The 18,949-nt window shown below is 41.1% G+C and overlaps 1 protein-coding gene across 2 annotated transcripts in view; it reads right to left on the bottom strand.

Annotated features, from left to right (window-relative positions):
• Positions 1-4,207: 4,207 nt before the first annotated feature.
• Positions 4,208-18,949, bottom strand: part of SLC1A3 (solute carrier family 1 member 3) — a 73,715-nt gene continuing 58,973 nt past the window's right edge. The window contains exons 3-9 of one of the 2 annotated variants that reach the window (XM_037799259.1): positions 18,723-18,927; positions 16,702-16,744; positions 14,035-14,327; positions 11,492-11,725; positions 10,784-10,978; positions 7,426-7,560; positions 4,208-5,618 (exon numbers count right to left, since the gene is read on the bottom strand). In XM_037799259.1, coding sequence (XP_037655187.1) covers positions 5,414-5,618; positions 7,426-7,560; positions 10,784-10,978; positions 11,492-11,725; positions 14,035-14,327; positions 16,702-16,744; positions 18,723-18,927 — 1,310 coding nt within the window. In that variant the 3' untranslated portion in view covers positions 4,208-5,413. The remainder of the gene's footprint in view (positions 5,619-7,425; positions 7,561-10,783; positions 10,979-11,491; positions 11,726-14,034; positions 14,328-16,701; positions 16,745-18,722; positions 18,928-18,949) is intronic. The other variant, XM_037799258.1, reaches the window with a different exon arrangement.

Below are 18,949 nucleotides of genomic sequence, written 5' to 3'. Positions count from 1 at the left end.
AGCTCCTGGCTGGCTGCCCTTGGGACTCTTATGATCCCCTGAACCTAAAGAGTTGGAAAAAAAATGCAGAAGTCGTACTTTGACACCATCTTCTAGGAGACTCACTGCTATCTTTAAACATGGCTACACATGATTATTTGGAGTTTATTATTTTTAAGAGGTGTATTTTATCCCTCTTCTGCAGTACCAATATGGGCCCTGCTTCCCATGCCCTTCAGCCTTGGTTTAAAGAAGGGGCTTCTGTGAGAATGATGCCCAGGCATCTAGACTAGAGTTCCCTGAAAAGACTTTGAAAAATGCCTCATTCCCAACCTCACAGTGGCTAGAAAAGGATTGTCTTTGAATAGCACAATATGAAAAAAATATGGTCGCTTTTCTAAAGGGTGCATGCACACTTGATGAAAAAAATGTGTGTCCATCATTGGAAACCCATGTGCATGCCAAATTATTCAGCCCTGTACTGTATTATAGAAAATATTTGGTTTGGGGGGAGTGGAGCAGGGGGAGTAGGAATAAGGAAAGTAAAAAAAAAAAAAAAAGGCAAGGGAAACCATGAAAAACAGATGTCTTAAAATATTTCAAGTATGGATAACTGAAATGTTGTTTATTTGAGACAACTCTGTGAAGTCTTAAAGGTGATTGATCCAGCTTTTTAAACTGCAGCCACAAGATTTACAAGCACGTAATCAGTGATAATGTCCCCAGAAATGTCCCTGATCTGGACTGACTTTTGAAGTATGTTTTTGCCTGCAGAAATTAAAAATTAAGAATTGGGATAATTATTTTATAATGAAGACATCCCCCAACTCCCCACCTCCCAAAAAACTCTCTTCACCTATAATGTCCATTTCATTGAAGCAAACATGAATTGTCTTGAGTTCTTTATTTCACTTGTATATAAGGCTGCCAGATTTAACAAATAAAAATGTAGGATGCTTGTACAATATTTTGGGACATGCTTCTATTAAAACATTGTTATTTATCTGAAATTCCAATATAACTGGGTGTTCTGCATTTTATCTGTCTGGCAACCCTACTTGTATGTGTAGAAACAGTAAAATGTGACTGTTTCAAAATGGAAGAATGGTAGAGCAGTTCTGTGGGTACAATGAGGGAAGACCCGCTAGAAAATGTTACCATGTAGCCTACTGAGTACTTGTCTGTACCTGGGAAATATAAGTGACGGAATGAGAAGATGGGAATCCGGACTGATGGTTAAAAGAGGATAGGGGAGAGGAGAGAGGCAAGGCACAAGGGAAACAAAGTAGAGAATAGCCAGAAAGGAAGGGGCTTCTGGGAGAGAATAGCGTGTGACCTGAATAAGCTCTGCTTTGGAGAAAAGTAGGTTACCTGAGGGAAGAACTGAAAAGGGAACAAAATTATCCTTTCTTTACACTGCAAATCTTGGAATCTAGTATGCACTCGTTTAAGCGGATTCTCTTGGAAGGTCAGCCCCTCCCCGTGGGGCTCCCGCGAATATCCCCGGGATGAGCTCGGGGCTCCGGGTGCAGGCTACTGAGGCTATCGCTCCCGCAGACTCCCGTAATTCCTCGGCGGTTTCTCATCTTTCACTTTCCCTATTACAGCATTTGCCCATCAGCTCCTTCTCTCTCTCTCTCTCTTCCTTCCTCTTTTTCCTTTGGCTTATTCATTCAGAGCCTGCTCTCCTCGTGACACCTCCCAACTACTCTGCCCGCCCCCCTCCCCCGGACGAGGCCACACAGAGGGGCGCGTTGCTGACCCAGTTCTGGGACCACCCGGCTGGGGGCAGGGGAAGCCCGCCCGCCGCGGAGGCCGGGGCCTGACAGCAGCCTCGGGGCCAATCCCCCGCGGGGCCTCCGGAATGAAGCCCCAGCAGGACCGTCCGTGCAATTACAACACATTTTGTTTTCAACTTGGTGTATGTGAATAAAGGCCTGGGGGAGGGGAGGGGAGCGATACCGGGAAAGGGGGATTTTTCGGCCCGTTAAAGAGAAGCCTGCTTGAGGTAGGGGGCAGCGGTCCTCAAGGGGCGTGTATGGGGAAGGGAGGTCATAGAACCCGACTGCTCAGAAAGAGAACTTGTAAACACTTATTTGGAATTTTCTGCTCAGAAACATTAAAAACTTTAAAAAGCTAACCTGAAATTTTTTCACGTTTGTGAACAGATCTGTGCCTACCACACGTAAGGGAGGGATCCATGCTCTCTGCTTCCTCCTCCTAGTCTCACCCTGGCAAGACAGGCCGCCTTTCTTGGCCTTAATGGTGTCTCCACAGAGTTTTCCACAGCGGGGAGCATCTTAAATTTGCGTTGTGGAGGTGGCCAGAATCCTGCTTAGGCTGCAGAAGGGAAGGAAACTGGCAACTGAAGGCGGAAGCATTTCCTAGCAGTGGCTAGATTGTTTTTTCTGTCTGGTACTTTCCTGAATGCTTCCCAATATCCAGAATGTTCCACAGAGATTGATCCCTGCCCCCCGCCCCAGGGTGGCCAGAGCTGGTTTGGTTGCCCCAGGCTGTGAGCAGCCTCCTCCCTCAACCAGCCATGCAAATATCATATATTCCTTGAAAACATTTAGGAGGCAGAATGCATTGATCAAGCACAGTGATTTCGTAAATTTTTTGGTTCTAGCATCTTCTAGAGAACCTGCCAGAAATGAAGGATTTCAATTGCAGAAAAAGGCAAATGCATGAAAACTTTTCCCACAATTTCAAGGGTCTTATGAATTCAATGAAGTCTTCACTTCGGTGACCTGTGTATCCTTGGATCCCACTTAATAGCCTCTCCTCTTGGGGGCTGCCACCTGCAGGCAGAGGGTCAGATGAAAGGGTCAGAGACCCAGCTTCAATCTGGAGATTCCATGATATTGCTGCCAATTCCTTATTAAAAAGCATGTCAAAAAAAGTAGTTGTCCATTAAGTTGTTCTGATTGCATAAATTGGTTTACTGGCATAATGGCTGTTTCTGAAATACCCCTTGAGATCTTACTCAGCTCTTTTCACAAATGACAGTAGTAATCACAGCAATAAATCTACCTAATGTGATGGTCAGACAGGAAATCACTTTTTTGGAAGGACCAATGATGGCATTATACTTTCTTATCCCAATAGAAAATGATTCAATTTATCTGAGAAATTTGAACTTGACATGGACAAGTAAGTAAATGCAGGTTGTTAAGAGCAAGCGTTTCCCTCATCAACTCCTGTTTCCGGCTTCAGTTCTAGGAGTTGAGTGGGAAGAGTGGGTCATTACTCAATTTCTTGCACCCAGCTCCCTCAGCTGCTTCTTTCAAGATTTTACCTTCCCCTTACCTTGCCGTACGGTATCCTTCCCCAGCATTGCCCTGAGTGCCCAGCAGTACTTCCATGAATGGAGAATTTATTTTCCTTTGGGGAGAAGAATAACAGCATACAAAGATATAATGTAAAACTATTTCTTTTTCTTTATTCAAAATACATCTACAAAGTAATGCTTCTGAGTCCACACTGGGTGCATGTACATGCAGAGCCTGTGATGGGCTGGTGAGAGGATCATTCCTAAAGGACCTGGTTTCCCTAAGAACTGGTTAGTATAAAAAAAAAGATCACATTGTAACAATTAATTTGACAGGATTAATTTTTTTTCTATTGGCATCACAAAATGGCAACCATGTATATTAACTTTTGTAGTTTATTTCCCAAATAGAGCCTTGACATTAAATGTTTACTCCACCATAGCCTAATAATGCTCATGATCTCTACAAAAATAGCTCTAACTGTGTATCAGAAGACATGTGTCTAGATTTTCAGTTTGTTAGCATAATTAAGTCCATTCTTCACCATTTTCAGTCAGGAAGTCAAACACAGCTGGTATATTCTGACAGGTCCGACTTTACTAGATATTCCTTAGGAGGTAAAAATTAATCACTTCTAAACCTGGGAGTTGGCTCACCTAAACCTATACTTCTGCTGTTTTACTTGCAGTCTCAAGTAAAATGCCTTCATACCAACTCATCTTCTACCATTTCTCTTGGGGACACAAACAAAACAAAATAAAACAAAAACCTATTCCAGCTAAAGATTTTGAATGATTTCGTTAAGTGGTATTCCAACACAAAGAAACATCTTGTTTCTCTCGTTCTAAGAACTTTTGATTAATGTAATCCAGCTCATGGATACATATTAGAGCGCATTCATTTCACTCCTGTAAAATATATAAGAAGTGACCTTATAGTTTGATATGCTATGCAGACTTCCTTTCCTTGGGGAATGATTTTGAACCGAAGAGAAATAGTGTTTTGGGTATTTAAAACAAACAAACAAAAACTCTCCTTTTTTTATTCTTCCTTCAAGAAGGCATATAACATCAGTGCTTTAAAATCCTCTCTTCAATATTGCCAACTGTGCTATTTTCTTTCCTAGCGGGCTCTTTACAGTGTTCCATAGCAAGTCCATGAGCACCCTTGCTAGTCTCATGTGTTATTTTCTAAAAATCTATTGTCAGTTGAGAAGACCTCCTCCCCAGAGCAGTCCCTTCAGTTTAGGACGAGTAGGAAAGAAGTGGATACTTCGAAGGGTTTTATGAGTTATTTTGCCTGGTGACTGTGACTTGTGAAACTGACATTCTGGAATGGACCTGGTAAACTACACAACCATCCTGCCCTTGGTTAGAAATGTTCACTCCCCAAAAAATGTTGTTTCTGAAAGCCCCATGTTCTGAGGAATTATACTTGCTACAGGATGTTCTGAGGGTAACAGAGGGCAAGGACTTTTCATAATGTCACAGGATGTTCAAACTAGAGGAGACTGTAAAGGCATTTAGGAACTCAACCATTTTACAGATGAGGACATTGAGGCCTAAATATGAGAAGTGACTTGCTCAAGGTCACACGGAAATTTCACTTTATGTCCCTCCTCACCACTGTGCTAGGTGTGTATATGTATTATCCTGCTACTAATAAAATAAGGACACAAGTCAGAATAGAAAGGGAAAAAACCCTTCTACTGTTCAACTAATAACTGATTGTAGTTTCTCAAGTTGTTATGCATCAAGACTAAAATGGAATTGTGTTTTGAAGGATTTTTAAACTTCAAAACCTGATTTAAAAACATGTTGTGTTTTTTTTTTGCCTACTATTTGATTCTTTAACTTACAAAAAAAATCACATTTACAGGATTGTGTGCCACATAAACTGATCAAGAATATTTTTGATCTCAGTACCTTATTATGCAAGACTGACATGAAATGATTTAAAATTTTGAAAGGTAGTTACGAAAACCATACATTTAGCCACTGAAAAATTCTCCCTCACTTTTGGATGTGTATGGCCAATACTATCAGTGTAGGGAGGAAAACAAAATAAGGGGCTTACTGTTGAAAACTGAGTTTTAGTGGGAAGGAAATATTATGATGGTTTTCAAACACCTGGTGCTCAAGAAAACATTTCTTTATATTAGTCTACATCTTGGTTTCACTGTCAGTGGGTTTCTCAGTTTCATTTTCCTGAGCAATCAGCTGATACGATTTCTTCATTTCGTTCTCTTCAATCACTGAGTTACCCATTTCGGCATCTTGATTCTTCAGTTCATGTCGTGACAGGTGCTCGACAATCCCAGCTCCGAGGGAGTCTCCCAGCACATTGGTCGTTGTACGGAGGCGGTCCCTGGAGAAGGGTGGGGAGGAGGGGAAAATAAGGCTTCTGTGAAAATCACACAATTTCGACTTACTTCAATGAACGGCCTGGCTCCGTCTTCAGAAGCATCTCTGAAAATTCAGTTTGGAGTAACCACCAACTGCTTGATTACCTAACGTGCAAGTAATGTTTATAATAGTAGCTATTAAATATTATAAGAGCATATAGATGATTAATTTTCAGTTATTAGCCTGACTGTAAAAGAACAACAGTGGGGAATGACCCTTCCCTTTCTTCTCTTATTTAACATTTCTCTCTGATTCTCTTTCCTACAACTCACCCTCACCTTCCTTTATACCAAAAGTTCTCAGAGAATGGTCTAGAGAACCTTAAGGTTAAAACTATTTTCAAAATAACATTAAGATGTTCTATACCCTTTTCACTCTCATTTTCCTATGAATGTACAGGGGAGTTTTGCAACGGCTACATGATGTGTGATATCATAATAGACTGACTGAGAAGCAGTTAGGAGACTTCAGCTGCATTCTGTAAGTCAGGCATTAAGGAGATTTGCAAAAAATGTAAAATGATGCCACTGTTTTCACTAAATTTTTGATTTGGAAAATGGTTATTTTTCATAAAAAGTGTTGTTTACAGAACATATAATGGATTTATTGTAATCTTTAAATGAATTTAAAATTTTAAAAATTTCTCAGTTTTTCTAATACGGTAAATATTGATAGATTTAACCCACAAAAGCAAAAGCTTTTGAGGGCCCTTAATAATTTAAGGGTAAAGGGGTCTCCAGGCCAAAACCTTGAGAACTACAGCTTTATACTATAAAAGTGCTAACATCAGTTGAGTGCTGACTTGGATCAGACTAAGTGCTTTCCCTGCATCATTGCATTGAATTCTCCCAGCATCACTAGGAGTAAATGACATTATCATTCCCATTTTACAAGGAAGAAACTAGGGTTTGGTGTGGTTGGATAATCTGCCAGAAGTCACACCAAGTCAGAACGCAAATACAGACCCAAGTGACAATGGAACCCATGCTGTCCACAGACACCCCCACTCCTCTCGTTCATTGTGCCTTGTGTTCAGTTTCAGGCTCTTCATGGTCATTAATTCTAGTGAAGTCAACATGCGTTGACTCAAGCAACTACTGTGTCTTAGGCATTCACTTTGGGCATTTTGGGAGAAAATTCTAGAAAGCAGAAGGGAACTTGTGAGAGAGAAAAGAGGCAGAGAAGGATGGGGAGAGAGGGCAGAGGGATAGGCCCTAGAGATTAGGGTTTGAGAGAGTAAAGGGTATAATTCTTGGAACTTTCCCTAGAACCCTAAATCGATTCCACTTAGTGACACAACCTCTGCTCCTGCTCTCTGCATGGTCACCCCTGCCCTGCTGGGTTCAGACGGGAACATGTGCCCCGCATTCATTACGCCACTGGAATGGGAAGCACAAGAAGGATGGGTCTGGGAAGCCTGCAGCTCTGTTCCAGCCGCTGTGGGGAAGTGTTGTGCAATTCAGAACCAGCCTCTTTTTTTGGTGATTTATGTTGGCTTTGCAGACAACAGGTTTCCTAATCCCTAAACGGCTTTATGGAGTGAGAAATGTAGCAGCCAGATGTGCCTCTTGGGATGATAAGGGAGCCAGTGTGCATGGCTTTTGGGGCTCCAACAAGGGCCAGACATCAGGAAATGAGGAATTTAACTACAGACAAGCTGCCCCTCTTGGTGGAGTCTTGTTTGGAAGGTATGTCAGGCTGCCCAGCACCCGAGATGACAGGGGATGGCTCTGCAGTGGCGCAGCAGCCTGCTGCCTGGGCGTACTCACAGGAACCAGTCCACAGCGATGATGAGCGTGATGTCGTCAGTGGGCAGGCCCACAGATGTCAGCACGATGACCATGGTGACCAGACCCGCCTGCGGAATCCCAGCGGCTCCGATGCTGGCAGCCGTGGCTGTAATGCTGTCAAAAGAAGTGCCACGGCAGAAAAGATTTTTACAGATCTCCCCTAGTAGAGAGTATACCCTGCAAAACACTCACTGTGCAGTGCTAGAAGAGGGAGTGCTTCAGAAAAATGTAAAAGGGATTTAAAATAATCATCACCCTAATAATCATTCCAACTAATATTTATCAAGTACTTATCAAATGTCATCTAATATGCTAAGCACGGTTTATCTCATTTTATCCTCACCACAACCCTTATGAAGTCAGTGTCATAGCCGTTTTTCAATGAAGAAACTGGTTGGCTATATAATTTTTCATGTATCTGAAAGTTTTAAAGTTTAAAATGCTGTACAGTTACAATAACAATTTGTTTCTAATAACTCCCCCATCCAAGTGGAGGAATGTAAGAACATGGAACTTGCCTGGTTAATGTGAAGACAGAGAGAAAGAAGCAAAAATGGCAAAATGCTAACTACTGTTAGATGTAGATAGAGGACATTTGCTGTAATATTCTATGGTGGCTTGGAACTCTATGCACCCCAGAAAATCATGTTCTTAAAGCTGATCCATTCCTGTGGGTGTAAACTCACTGTAAGTAGGAACTTTGATGAGGATGCCTCAGTTAAGGCATGGCCCAGGGGGAGTCTTAATCCTCTTACTGGGGTTCTTCATAAATGGGATGAATCCAGAGAGAGGAACAGAAAGCCATGGAAGCAAGAAGCTGAAATTTAACAAAACCCAGAAGAGAAGGAAGAGACCAGCTGATGCTGCCATGTGCCTTGCCATGTGATAGAGGAGCCAAGGATCACCGGCAACCAGTCTTCAGGAAGAAAGCATTGTCTCGATGCTACCTTGATTTGGACATTCCCATGGCCTCAAACTGTAAGCTAATAAATTCTCATTGTTTAAATCCAACCCATTTTTTTTTTTTTTTTTTGGTATCTGCATTGAGCAGCCTGGGAAACTAAAACATATTCTTTCAACTTTTCTATATGTAGGACAATTTTCATAATGAAAAGTTGTGGGGAAAAAACTGGCTTATCTTGACTCTAAAATATATATATATATATAACAATGATGATTAGGACCTGATCTGGATTGTAAGGCTTACCATTCTTTTGTTGCTGTTTCACTTACACAAATTTTCAGTAAACAAAAAGGGGAAATTATTCTGCAATCTTGCATGAGTATTCATGGGTTCTCTTTAGAAGGATACAAAAGACACTTTTAAACAAAGGTGGTTGCACTTGGTGAATGAAAGTAAGAGACTGGGGAAAAGTATAGTAGGGAAAATTACTTTTCACTAGACATTGCAAATATAAAAATTACTCCACAAAATCACATTCCAAACCTACTTGACAGTGTGGTCTGTCATCTATCTTACATTGCCTAACAATTAACCCAAGGGAGCAAGTTAATCCAGTTTTTCAAGTGCATTTTTAGTTTCTAGTATTGGCAATAAAATTAACATTTTAATAATCTAGAAATTTTTAGAAAGAGAATTATCCATGCTATATATTTTGCAGGTTTTAGGAAGGATGAAGGAAGATATAATGATATATTTAAAGATGGTATATAAATAAGCAAATCAATCAAGTGGAAAACAGTATGTATAGTATGACCCCATAATTAAAAAAAGAAAAAAGTGTGTGTATGTCTATACACACCTAACTTTAATAGTGGCAACCCAGAGAAAGACGGGGTAGGATGAGGGTGGGGAATGATGGTGGCAGGCAAGTTTCACTTCTTCCAAGTTATTTTTGCTTCTAAGTAACTTATTTAGAAGTTACACTTCTCTATTATTAGAATTTTGTTTTTAATGAGTGTGCACATCTATAATTAAGGAAAAAAAAACAATAAAAACATCAAAAAATATAAAAACCAAGCTATTCTGAGCCCCAACCTCAGCCTCCTATTTATGTGTGGTCCCTTTCCTAGTTTCTTCACCTAACCCAAAGTCATTATTAAGAAAATATTGTATACTGAGTGTGAGTATGGTTGAAAGAGGAAAGCTAGAGGATAAAACATAGGACTGTATAATTTAGCAAAACCTAAAGTGGATGATGACTATGGTTAATTGTACAAATAAAAAAGTTCTTATATGAACTAGAATAAACATACATCAGTATTACAAGGTGTTAATAATAGGGTGGTATATGGTAAATAAACACAATTAATACAAACTAAGGTCTATAGTTAACAGTAAGATTGTAATTTTTTCATTAATTGTAACAAAGATACTATACCAAAGCTAAATGTCAATGTCAATTATGGTTGGGTGTGTAGGGGGTTTGAGGGGTACGGGACTTTTTTCTAGAAGAAACAAAAATGTTCTCATGTCAACTGTGGTGGCAAATATGTAACTATCTGATTATACCAAGGGTCACTGATTGTACACTTGTAACCAAGAAGTGAGGATTTAAAGACTGATTATAATTACTGAATCATTATACAGATATTCCTTTTTACTTTCTGGTATATTAGAATAGACAGAGGGAAATACCTGAAACCTGAACTATAATCTAACTGCCCTGATATCTGATAATGATTGTATAGCCTGTATCTTGTGCCCTTGTGACTGTAAAAACCTTGTGACTGACCTTCACTTGTACCCATTTATCCAGTTTATCGACTTTAAAGTCATGATCACTAAAGACAGCCTCTGATGTTTATTAATGAAGGGTCTTGGGTCAGCCCAGAACTAACCCACCCCAAGTCCAAAGTTTTCTTGATAACCAAAGCTGGATCTAACCAAAATGGGCCCACCTGACATGCGCAGTAGCTTAGACTTTAACTTACAAGTCACCCACACCTCATTATAATACTAAAAATCTCACCCGTCATCATATTCAGGCCATCGTTTTCTTACATATGTTCTGTGACTAAGCATGTAATCAATCTGCGCATGCTCAATAATTAGATCACCTCTAATTACATCATCTGGGGCCACTGTGCTCATTATACTAAAACCTGTCCATCTTTTGATACTATCAGAATTATTGCAGTTCAGGGAGAAGATTGTGGACTGATTGGTCATCTGTTCTCCCGATTCACACCTAGGAATAAAACTCTTTCTCTCCTTGAAACCCTGGTGGCTCAGGAATTGGTTTTTTGAGCGCATTGGGCAAAAGAATCCACCACCTTGGTCTGGTAACATACTTAGGATGGATTGTATGGTACGTGAATAAAACTGTTTAAAAAAAGAAGAAAGAAAACATTGCATAGACCTCTTTCCTCATACCTGATCGTAATAATCTGTCCAAAGTTCAGTTCAAAGTTGTTAACTTGAGCAATGAAAATGGCTGCCAAAGCTTCATACAGGGCGGTCCCATCCATGTTAATGGTAGCCCCCACTGGGAGCACGAATCTGGTGACCCGTTTGTCCACGCCATTGTTCTCTTCCAGACACTTGAAGGTGATGGGTAGGGTGGCGGAACTGAGAAGAGTAAAACAGCGTGTCAGGAGACGGCCCTGGCAGTTCTGACCACGTCTGTGTGTTTGGTCTTTTGGACATAGAGTTCCTTCCTCTCCCATGTTCTCACTTAAAAGGAACCGAGTCAGCACTTGTCTAAAAAGGAGAGCAGGGTTGGAACAGTGTGGGTCCCTCACAGGGTCACTTGGCAGCTCTCCTGCCTTTGGGCTCCTCTGTGAGGCATCACTTGTGACCAGCATCTCAACAACCTGGGCCAAGTCACTCTACACTTTATCCCTAAGGCAAATGTGAACCAGAAGGAGGAGAGCGCTCCGTGGGGAGGAAAGGATTGCTGAGTTCTGTTTTGTCCTCAAAAGGGTCTATGGCCAGTTGTTGCCTAATCAAATAGGTCTGATTAGCATCAGAAGTGAAAAAGCCAATTCACGTGCCAATCCAAATGTTTCCTCCCACCCCAAGACTGAGGATTCTGTTTCACCACAGTAAAATTTCAGGAGTAAGCGACACACATATTTGTACCTTGAGGAGGTTCCCAGAGCTGTGATAAGTGCTTGCAGCAACCCTCCAATAAAAACCCAAGGGTTTTTACGTGTTACCAAGAAGAAGAGGAGGGGAAGGACAATGACCGCATGAATGAGTAGGCCCACGATGACGGTCACTGTGTACATGGCGAGCTGCCCCCCAATTACTCCCATGTCTTCCATCTCAACGATTTTCCCTGCAATCAGGAAGAGAATGCCAAGAGGAGCGTACCTAGAGAAAAGTAAATACAGACAAAAATTGGAAGGCTGATTTCCAACAAACTACCAAATGAGAAGAACATGAAATAGTTGATTTCCAAACTTTCCTGCCCAGCATAGCATTAGGATGTCTAGAAACTGTGGATTTCTTCCTTTGTGAGAAAAGACAGGAACAGAGGATTTGTTGCTCACCTCCTTTTCCCTAGATAACTATCTATCCTTTTATCACCCCTGGGTCATTTTTCTGGTTCTCTGATGCCACCCTCCCCATCTTCTGCTCCCCAGCCAAATACCCAGAACTTCCAGAACCCACGGAACCAACATCCTGACTTTTACAAACATTTCTGATATCACAGCCTGATTCCCAAGGTAAAGTAAGATGCATAAAATGCCATTTCAATGTTTGAAATTTGCAGTGAGCCTTCTTATTCAAGGACCACTTTTATCACTTTTTTCACATCCACACACCACTTAAAATATTACTTAATATTATCATTCAAATCAACCTCAACTTAGGTAAATTTACTTTAAGAGGACATTTTGTTATAGTGCAAATAGAAAACTCTGGTACCACTTGCCATATATAGCAGGCAATCATAAAATAAATTCAGAGCTATTAAAATTAAAGATATGCATGTATGGGCTACAACAATCAGGATTATAGATGCTCTGATTAAGTAATTATCAGGCTGCTGCTGTCATTTGTGAGTGTTCCCCTGTGGACTGCAAAAAAGCACAACTGAGACCCAAAATTACTTACTTGTACTTATTGAAATATGCCTGGTTGCTTGGAGGACACTCTTCCCTGTTTTCAACTCCCTTTGCCTGATGTGTGCAGTAAACTACAACCAAATTCACATTACCAAACACAGAGAAGCCAATCACCCTTAAGGATAAGGGTCTGCTGGGAGCTGTGTAGGGTTTATTTTAAGTTGAAAAATACAATGCTTCTTTTAAAAGCCCTTTTTAAAGCATATGCCAGGAAATCATAAGAGTACCTGTTTTCAGAAATGTAATAACTCAATGTTGAATGTGCAGGCGAACGTACAGCTAGAAAAGCTACATGTGAGGTTCATTTGGTGGCTTTGAATGGGCTTCTTTCATAAAAGAGGTGAAGGGTGGAGGCATTTTAATAATATGAAGATAAATGTCCACTTTCAGCTCTGCCAAGATTTCATTGGAGCCTTCCAAAAGGGGGCTCCTGCAGAGACCACATTCTGATTGGTCTTTGTGACCCAAGTTCATATTCATCTTGTTCAAGCTCCTGAAAAATGAATTTCTCTGGGCTCTGGTGACAATAAAGACAAAGGATATTTTTAATCATGTTGATGACTGAGGGCTTTTCTAAGAATATGGATGCCTCCTTGCCTCAAGGTGCCAAGGAGGAGTTTAGCTTAAAAATAAAGGATAAATGAAAAGCAACCCTACACAAGGGCTACAGCCATCAAAGGGCACTCTCCCTGCCGGGGAGAATTTACTTTTCAAGGTCAACGTTCCTCTTTGGACTTAAGTCTTTTCCTTTGTCTCCTGGTCTCAACTCTATTAAAGGAAGTTTTGTTGTAAAACTGTGGCTTGGCATTCTATAATACTTCCCATGAGTCCTTCAAGCATGCAGCAGAACTGCCACTTACATTTCTTTCTTAGAGTGGAAGTGGAGGAGAGGAGACCACAGTTGTTTTGAATGATGGTCCAGGGGCCTCAGTATTTGCTTTACCTCTACTAGGAATGCTCTTCTTCTGGTACTTTGTATGGCTGGCAAAAATATCACCTTCTCAGAGGCTTTTATGCACTATCCAAGCCAAATTTCATGTCTCCTACCTAGTTACTTTTTATCACATGACTGGCTGTTTATTTTCTAGCACTTGTCACTGATTTAAAGCATACAGTTGATTTATTTTCTTATTTTTCTCTCCCCTTCCAAAATAAGTGTAAGATCCAGAATATCCTTGTATGTTTTCTCCATTGCTATACCCACAGTGCCTGACAGTACATGCTAGGCACACAGTAGACACTAATAAATATTTAATGAATGAATAACTAAACAGGTACAAAATGAAGGAATGAGGAATGTGGTCCCATTAGCACTGGGATAAAGGAGTGGACACTTTTTCAAAACAAGCAAGCACGTTTAGTAAGACAAGCTTCCAGGTAAGTTCAAGGACTCTACAGGCCCAGAAATTATGTATTAATTTTCTTGTGCTTACCAGAATGAGATCACTGCAATTGGCCTGTCAGCCTGGGAGCGTCTTCCTCAGTCCAGAACGCATGTGGCTAACAATATGCATCTTACATATACCACACTCAGCAAATGGAAATACATACCACATTATCACGGCTACCAATCTCATGATGGCTTCATTAAGAGAATCAAAGAAGTCTCTCAGGGCTTGCCCCTGTTCCTTCATGTTTCCAATCACAAAACCAAAGCACATGGAGAAGACAACGAGTCCCAAGGCATTGACCCCGTTCACAGATCCCGGAACTGGGACCAGCTCTTCTGTGATTCGCGTAAGGGTCTCCATGGCTTCTGACACATTGTTTATCACGGCGCCCACGAGTGTTTCGTTGGTCTGGACGGGCACTGTAAAGCTTCTCTTCTCATAGTTGGTTTTAAACTTACAAGGAAAAAGCACAAGAAATTACAGGTGATTTTAATTTTCTTTGTACTTTCTGATTGTCCAAATTTTCTATAATAATATACATTACTTTGTACTCAGATAACAATATTATAGAAAGTATCATCTGCCTACCATCTACCTATCTACCAAATTCTATCTATCTATCTACCTACCTAGTCTATTATAAATTACTACTACCTCTTCAACAGACACAGACAGACAGACAGACACCTGCACAAACACTGGAAGAGATATCTGAATAAAGATGTTGGGTTAAACGTGCACATGAGCTTTTGCTTTCTTCTGAAACCCTACTAAAACAACTATAAAAATCCTTAACATCCTTTTCTTCATATTCTGCAGCTGTGAAAGGGGTTATTATAATAATTGTGCTTGTTCTACTTTGCAGGGTTGTTGTGGTGATGAAATTAAATAGGATCTATGAAAACGTTTTGTAAAGTCTAAAATATTATATGAATGTTGGCTGGCAGAGCTCAGTGACAAAGCCCTTCAGGAATCAGAGATCTCAGTGGAGATTAAAAATTTAAGAATCCCACAACAACCAGTCTTCAAAGCATTCCCAGTATTACCAATTCTTAAGAATAGGCACCTGATTAATATTTGATGGTGACAATCCACTTCTTCAAACCATAGTGGCATTTCTCTACATACTCATACCCACCTCTTCTGCATAGATGCTTCAGACAGGAGATGCTGAGTTCATCAGTGTGGCTATATAAAATAATCAAGCCTATCCCCCTATGATTTTAATGAGAGCAGAAAAATCCTGACTTGACAGTGATGGTGGTAGAATATCAGAGAGCAATAACGGATGGATGTTAACTGGATCTATGGTCTAGACACAGCTGTGCATGAAGAGTGGGGTCATTTCTTGATCAATAGTCAGTGGGAGACTTTTTTGTCCACTGGGAAACCACTGTCCCTATACAAGGACATGGCTGGCTGTCACTACTATGGGCATGTCCCTAAGCAATCAGTGGCACTGCTTGTTACTACAAGCAACAAAGACTGGCCCCTACCTGTCTCCTCTTCCAGTCAACTCCCTCATCTTTTTATTCCATTGGGGGGGATCACGCATTTTATGGATTGTCCAGGGTGGATTTTCATTCCTGATCAGCCTCTCCTGTGCTTCCAACTCTTTTCCCTTAAACACAGTTGGTAGCCTGCACAGAAATTGCAACCTCATTTTCTTTCCGGTTGAAGCCAAATAGATCAGGGAACATATTTTTGCAACCGCTTCAAAATCCCATAAAAGCAATCCCAAACCAAATACAATAAATGTGCATGAGTCAGCACTTTTCCCATCTAAAAGATCTGGAAATCAACATTTTTTATATCATTCAGTGCCAGCTGACAAACTGCAATAGTCAGCCCCACGGTGCTAGGGTTGGCAGGTTAGATTGAAAGGGGTTTATTATTTATGGCCACAGCTGCTTTTGAATAAAGAAAGTTAGATTTTGGCTTCTTAGGCTTTTTTTTAAAAAAAAACAAACAAACAAAGGATACTGTTTGAATCTGTAGTGTGGGCATGTATTACCTATTAAAATAGTCGATAAAATTTTTAAAAGGGGAAAAACAAAGGCTGGCTTACGAATGTGTAGAACCCTGTCCTCCATGTGGTCAGGATTTCATATTGTTTAGTTAACAGATCCTAAGTACAATGGATTTGAATTCTCGGTCCACTCTTCACTTCTTGTGAGACCTTGGGCCTATGACATAGTCCACCTGAGCTCTCACAGATGAGTTGCCTCAGTAAAATGAAGACAACGATGCCTGTTATATTTGTGTGAAGATTAAATATAACATTAGTGCTTGGCACATAGCAGGCATTCAGGAAAACTGGTGATGCCATTCCTTTTGAATATAGCTCCTCCCTTAGTATCCAAAACAACTGCCCAAGGGTTTTTAAATCAAACCCAGAAAGCTGAAGATGCCCTAAACTTCCTTAAAGCAAGTTGTAAATGTATCTTGTATTGGTGTTTGCATGCTCAGTGTTTTTTTTTTTTTTTTTGATGGGGGAAACACGGGGGCAGAGAGGAGGGGGGTCTCCTGATTAGTCTTCTTTACGAGAAGAGACTCAATGAGGCTTTGTATGCCAGTAGAACAGTGTCTAGCAACTAGTAAGTCCTCAGTACCAAGTAAGAACCACTCTCCACCCTCCACCCAGTGAAAAATACCCCAGAAAAACCCTAGTACTTTCCATCTGGTTGGCAAGAGAAGTATTTCTTATTATTGCAAAGAAATGGAAAAAGAAAAAAGGAGGGGGAAAAAAGAGGAGGGTCCCACTATTTGATATGCTAAAGGTGCCGAGGAGAAATTTCAAAGGTGAATTAATAGCTACAGTGTTTACCTGTTTAAAGCAAGCTTCCACCAGATTTGGAGGGAACATGTTCCTGCAACGAAAGTAATACTCACTTGAAAATTTTCCAAATAATAAGTTTGCTCCTTAAATACTGCTTTATTGCGTCTAAGGTAAAGACTGCACTGAACCAAGCAGTTAATGGAAAAAGAGAAACATTTTGGTGGATGTTATGACTTGAAATGGGACATATGGCCATTGCTAAATGAGACCATATGGCCCATATTTTTCAGGGATGTCCCAAATTCAACTCTTTTGTTCCTCTGTCAGACAATGTGATTCTTGGTTCAGATATTACATCTGAATGTAACTGAGACAGTGCTCAACAGTGGTCATTTTGGTATTGTGCCATGTATCTAGGGGCCATGGGATATTGGCATTGGGTTGTTGGAGCGTCTGAGGCTGTTTGGTGACCAATGGGGAAATGGCCAACAATTTTTGAATTTGAGGACCAAACGGCAGGGTCTGTTGTTTGCTCAGAGACGGCATCAGAACATTTTTTTCAGTTCACTGAGGGCAATACGTTGGCTGGGGAGTCTCTGATCAGCTGTGTGACCTTGGTCAAGTCATGGTATACCCTTTTAGGTCTCAGCTGATCCCTCTGTTAAAAAGGAGAATGGATTAAATTATCTTTAAGGCTCTAAGACTGGAGACTGTGGGAAGAGGAGATATGATCTGGGGCAGTTGAAGAGCACGGGATTTCAGTAGTTGTGTGTTATCAAAGTCATATATTAAGTTTAATAAGTCTTGCCCCTTTCTTCCTACCACCTGGGCCATCCTGTTTCCTTTTCCTTCCCATCAATGCTCTACGGGCTTATTTCTATAAACCTTGGTAGAAATGCAAATTCAGGAGAATCTGCAATAAATTTTCAAGCCAAGTGGCTTGGAGGGGACAGCATACATGTCACTGGGGCAAAGGGTGGGGGGCACAGAATCAGGCAGTGCTGATGGATCAACCAGACAGGGGGTGACAAGGAGTGGAAATTGTAGGGAAAGAAAGTACAATAAAATATTTGTAATCCAAGCTATATGACATAAAGTTCATGAAAAAAAATTGTGAAAAGCTCTAATTAAATTTATGAGTCAAATGAAAACATACTTTTTGGGTGACAATTTAATATGAAATACTGTTATAAGGCAGCTATTACCTTCAAATCATTGTGATTAACTCCCCAAAAAGGACTTTCAAGAAAAGGCCCCATGTGGCTCTGTTGTGCTTACATACAGATGGTACAGAGTAACCTAGGGTGGGATTTGAGAGTTGCTACTGAAAAGTCCCTCTCTTCCCCAGATTTCTCAAGTCTACCTCCCCCAGATCATCCCTTGAGACACCAAGTGAAGTCAAATCTCCAGGTGAAGTTTCCCTTAGACGATCAAAGGGGAATCTTTCAGAATAGGGTATAGTATATCTAAAATTGGCAAACCAGTCACTTTGCAGGTAAGTTTGAGGATGAGGGTCTGGGTGGGGTTACATGGTGAAGGAACCCTCAGCAGGTAGGGACACTAGAGGCCTGTGCTGGGAGATCTTCTGCTTGCCCCTCTAGATCTACTCTCTACCCTGCTCTGTGCCCTGAGGACCTGCCTCTAGGTACCGTAGCATGTGGGTTTCCTTGCCTTTCAGCTTCTCACTGGGCTTGACAGATCATGGGGTAGAGGTACTACTGAGAAGTCAATGGATACATTCTCCCAGCAATCTCTGAAAGGCTGTGGCTTGGCAGCAACTCCCTTCCTCCAGATTAGAGCTATAGCTCCCACTCTGAAGGCCACCCTGCCAGACTGCAGCTCTTCCTGGGTTCTGATAGCAGCTCCTTCCCTTCCTTCCTACTCTCACCTCTTTTACATGTGATCAGAAAATGGATTCATGCAAGAAAGAAGTGAAAATATGGCCTTCATTTCAAGGCCGGCAAGGCTGGTTTACCCAGACACCTCTAAGGGGGTTTAATTGGCTCCCCAACATAAGAGGGGTTGGGTGGTTAAAATACACCCAAAGGGACTGGCTTGCAAGGACATACCTGATCAAGTCCAGAAAGGCGTCTGCAGCTGTCACTTCTACAATTTTGCCTTCTCTGTGCATGTTTTCCTTTGTGCCCTTCCCAGGATGGACGATGATGACAATGACTATGCCAATCACCACGGCAATGATGGTCGTAGTCATATAATAGACTACAGCTCGCACTCCCATCTTCCCTGATGCCTTACTATCTAGGGCCGCCATTCCTGGTGAAGGCAAACAGAAGGT

Source organism: Choloepus didactylus, chromosome 11, assembly GCF_015220235.1.
Source record: "Choloepus didactylus isolate mChoDid1 chromosome 11, mChoDid1.pri, whole genome shotgun sequence".
NCBI classification, from domain to species: Eukaryota; Metazoa; Chordata; class Mammalia; order Pilosa; family Megalonychidae; genus Choloepus; species Choloepus didactylus.
This window is presented reverse-complemented; position numbering and strand designations above follow the sequence as displayed.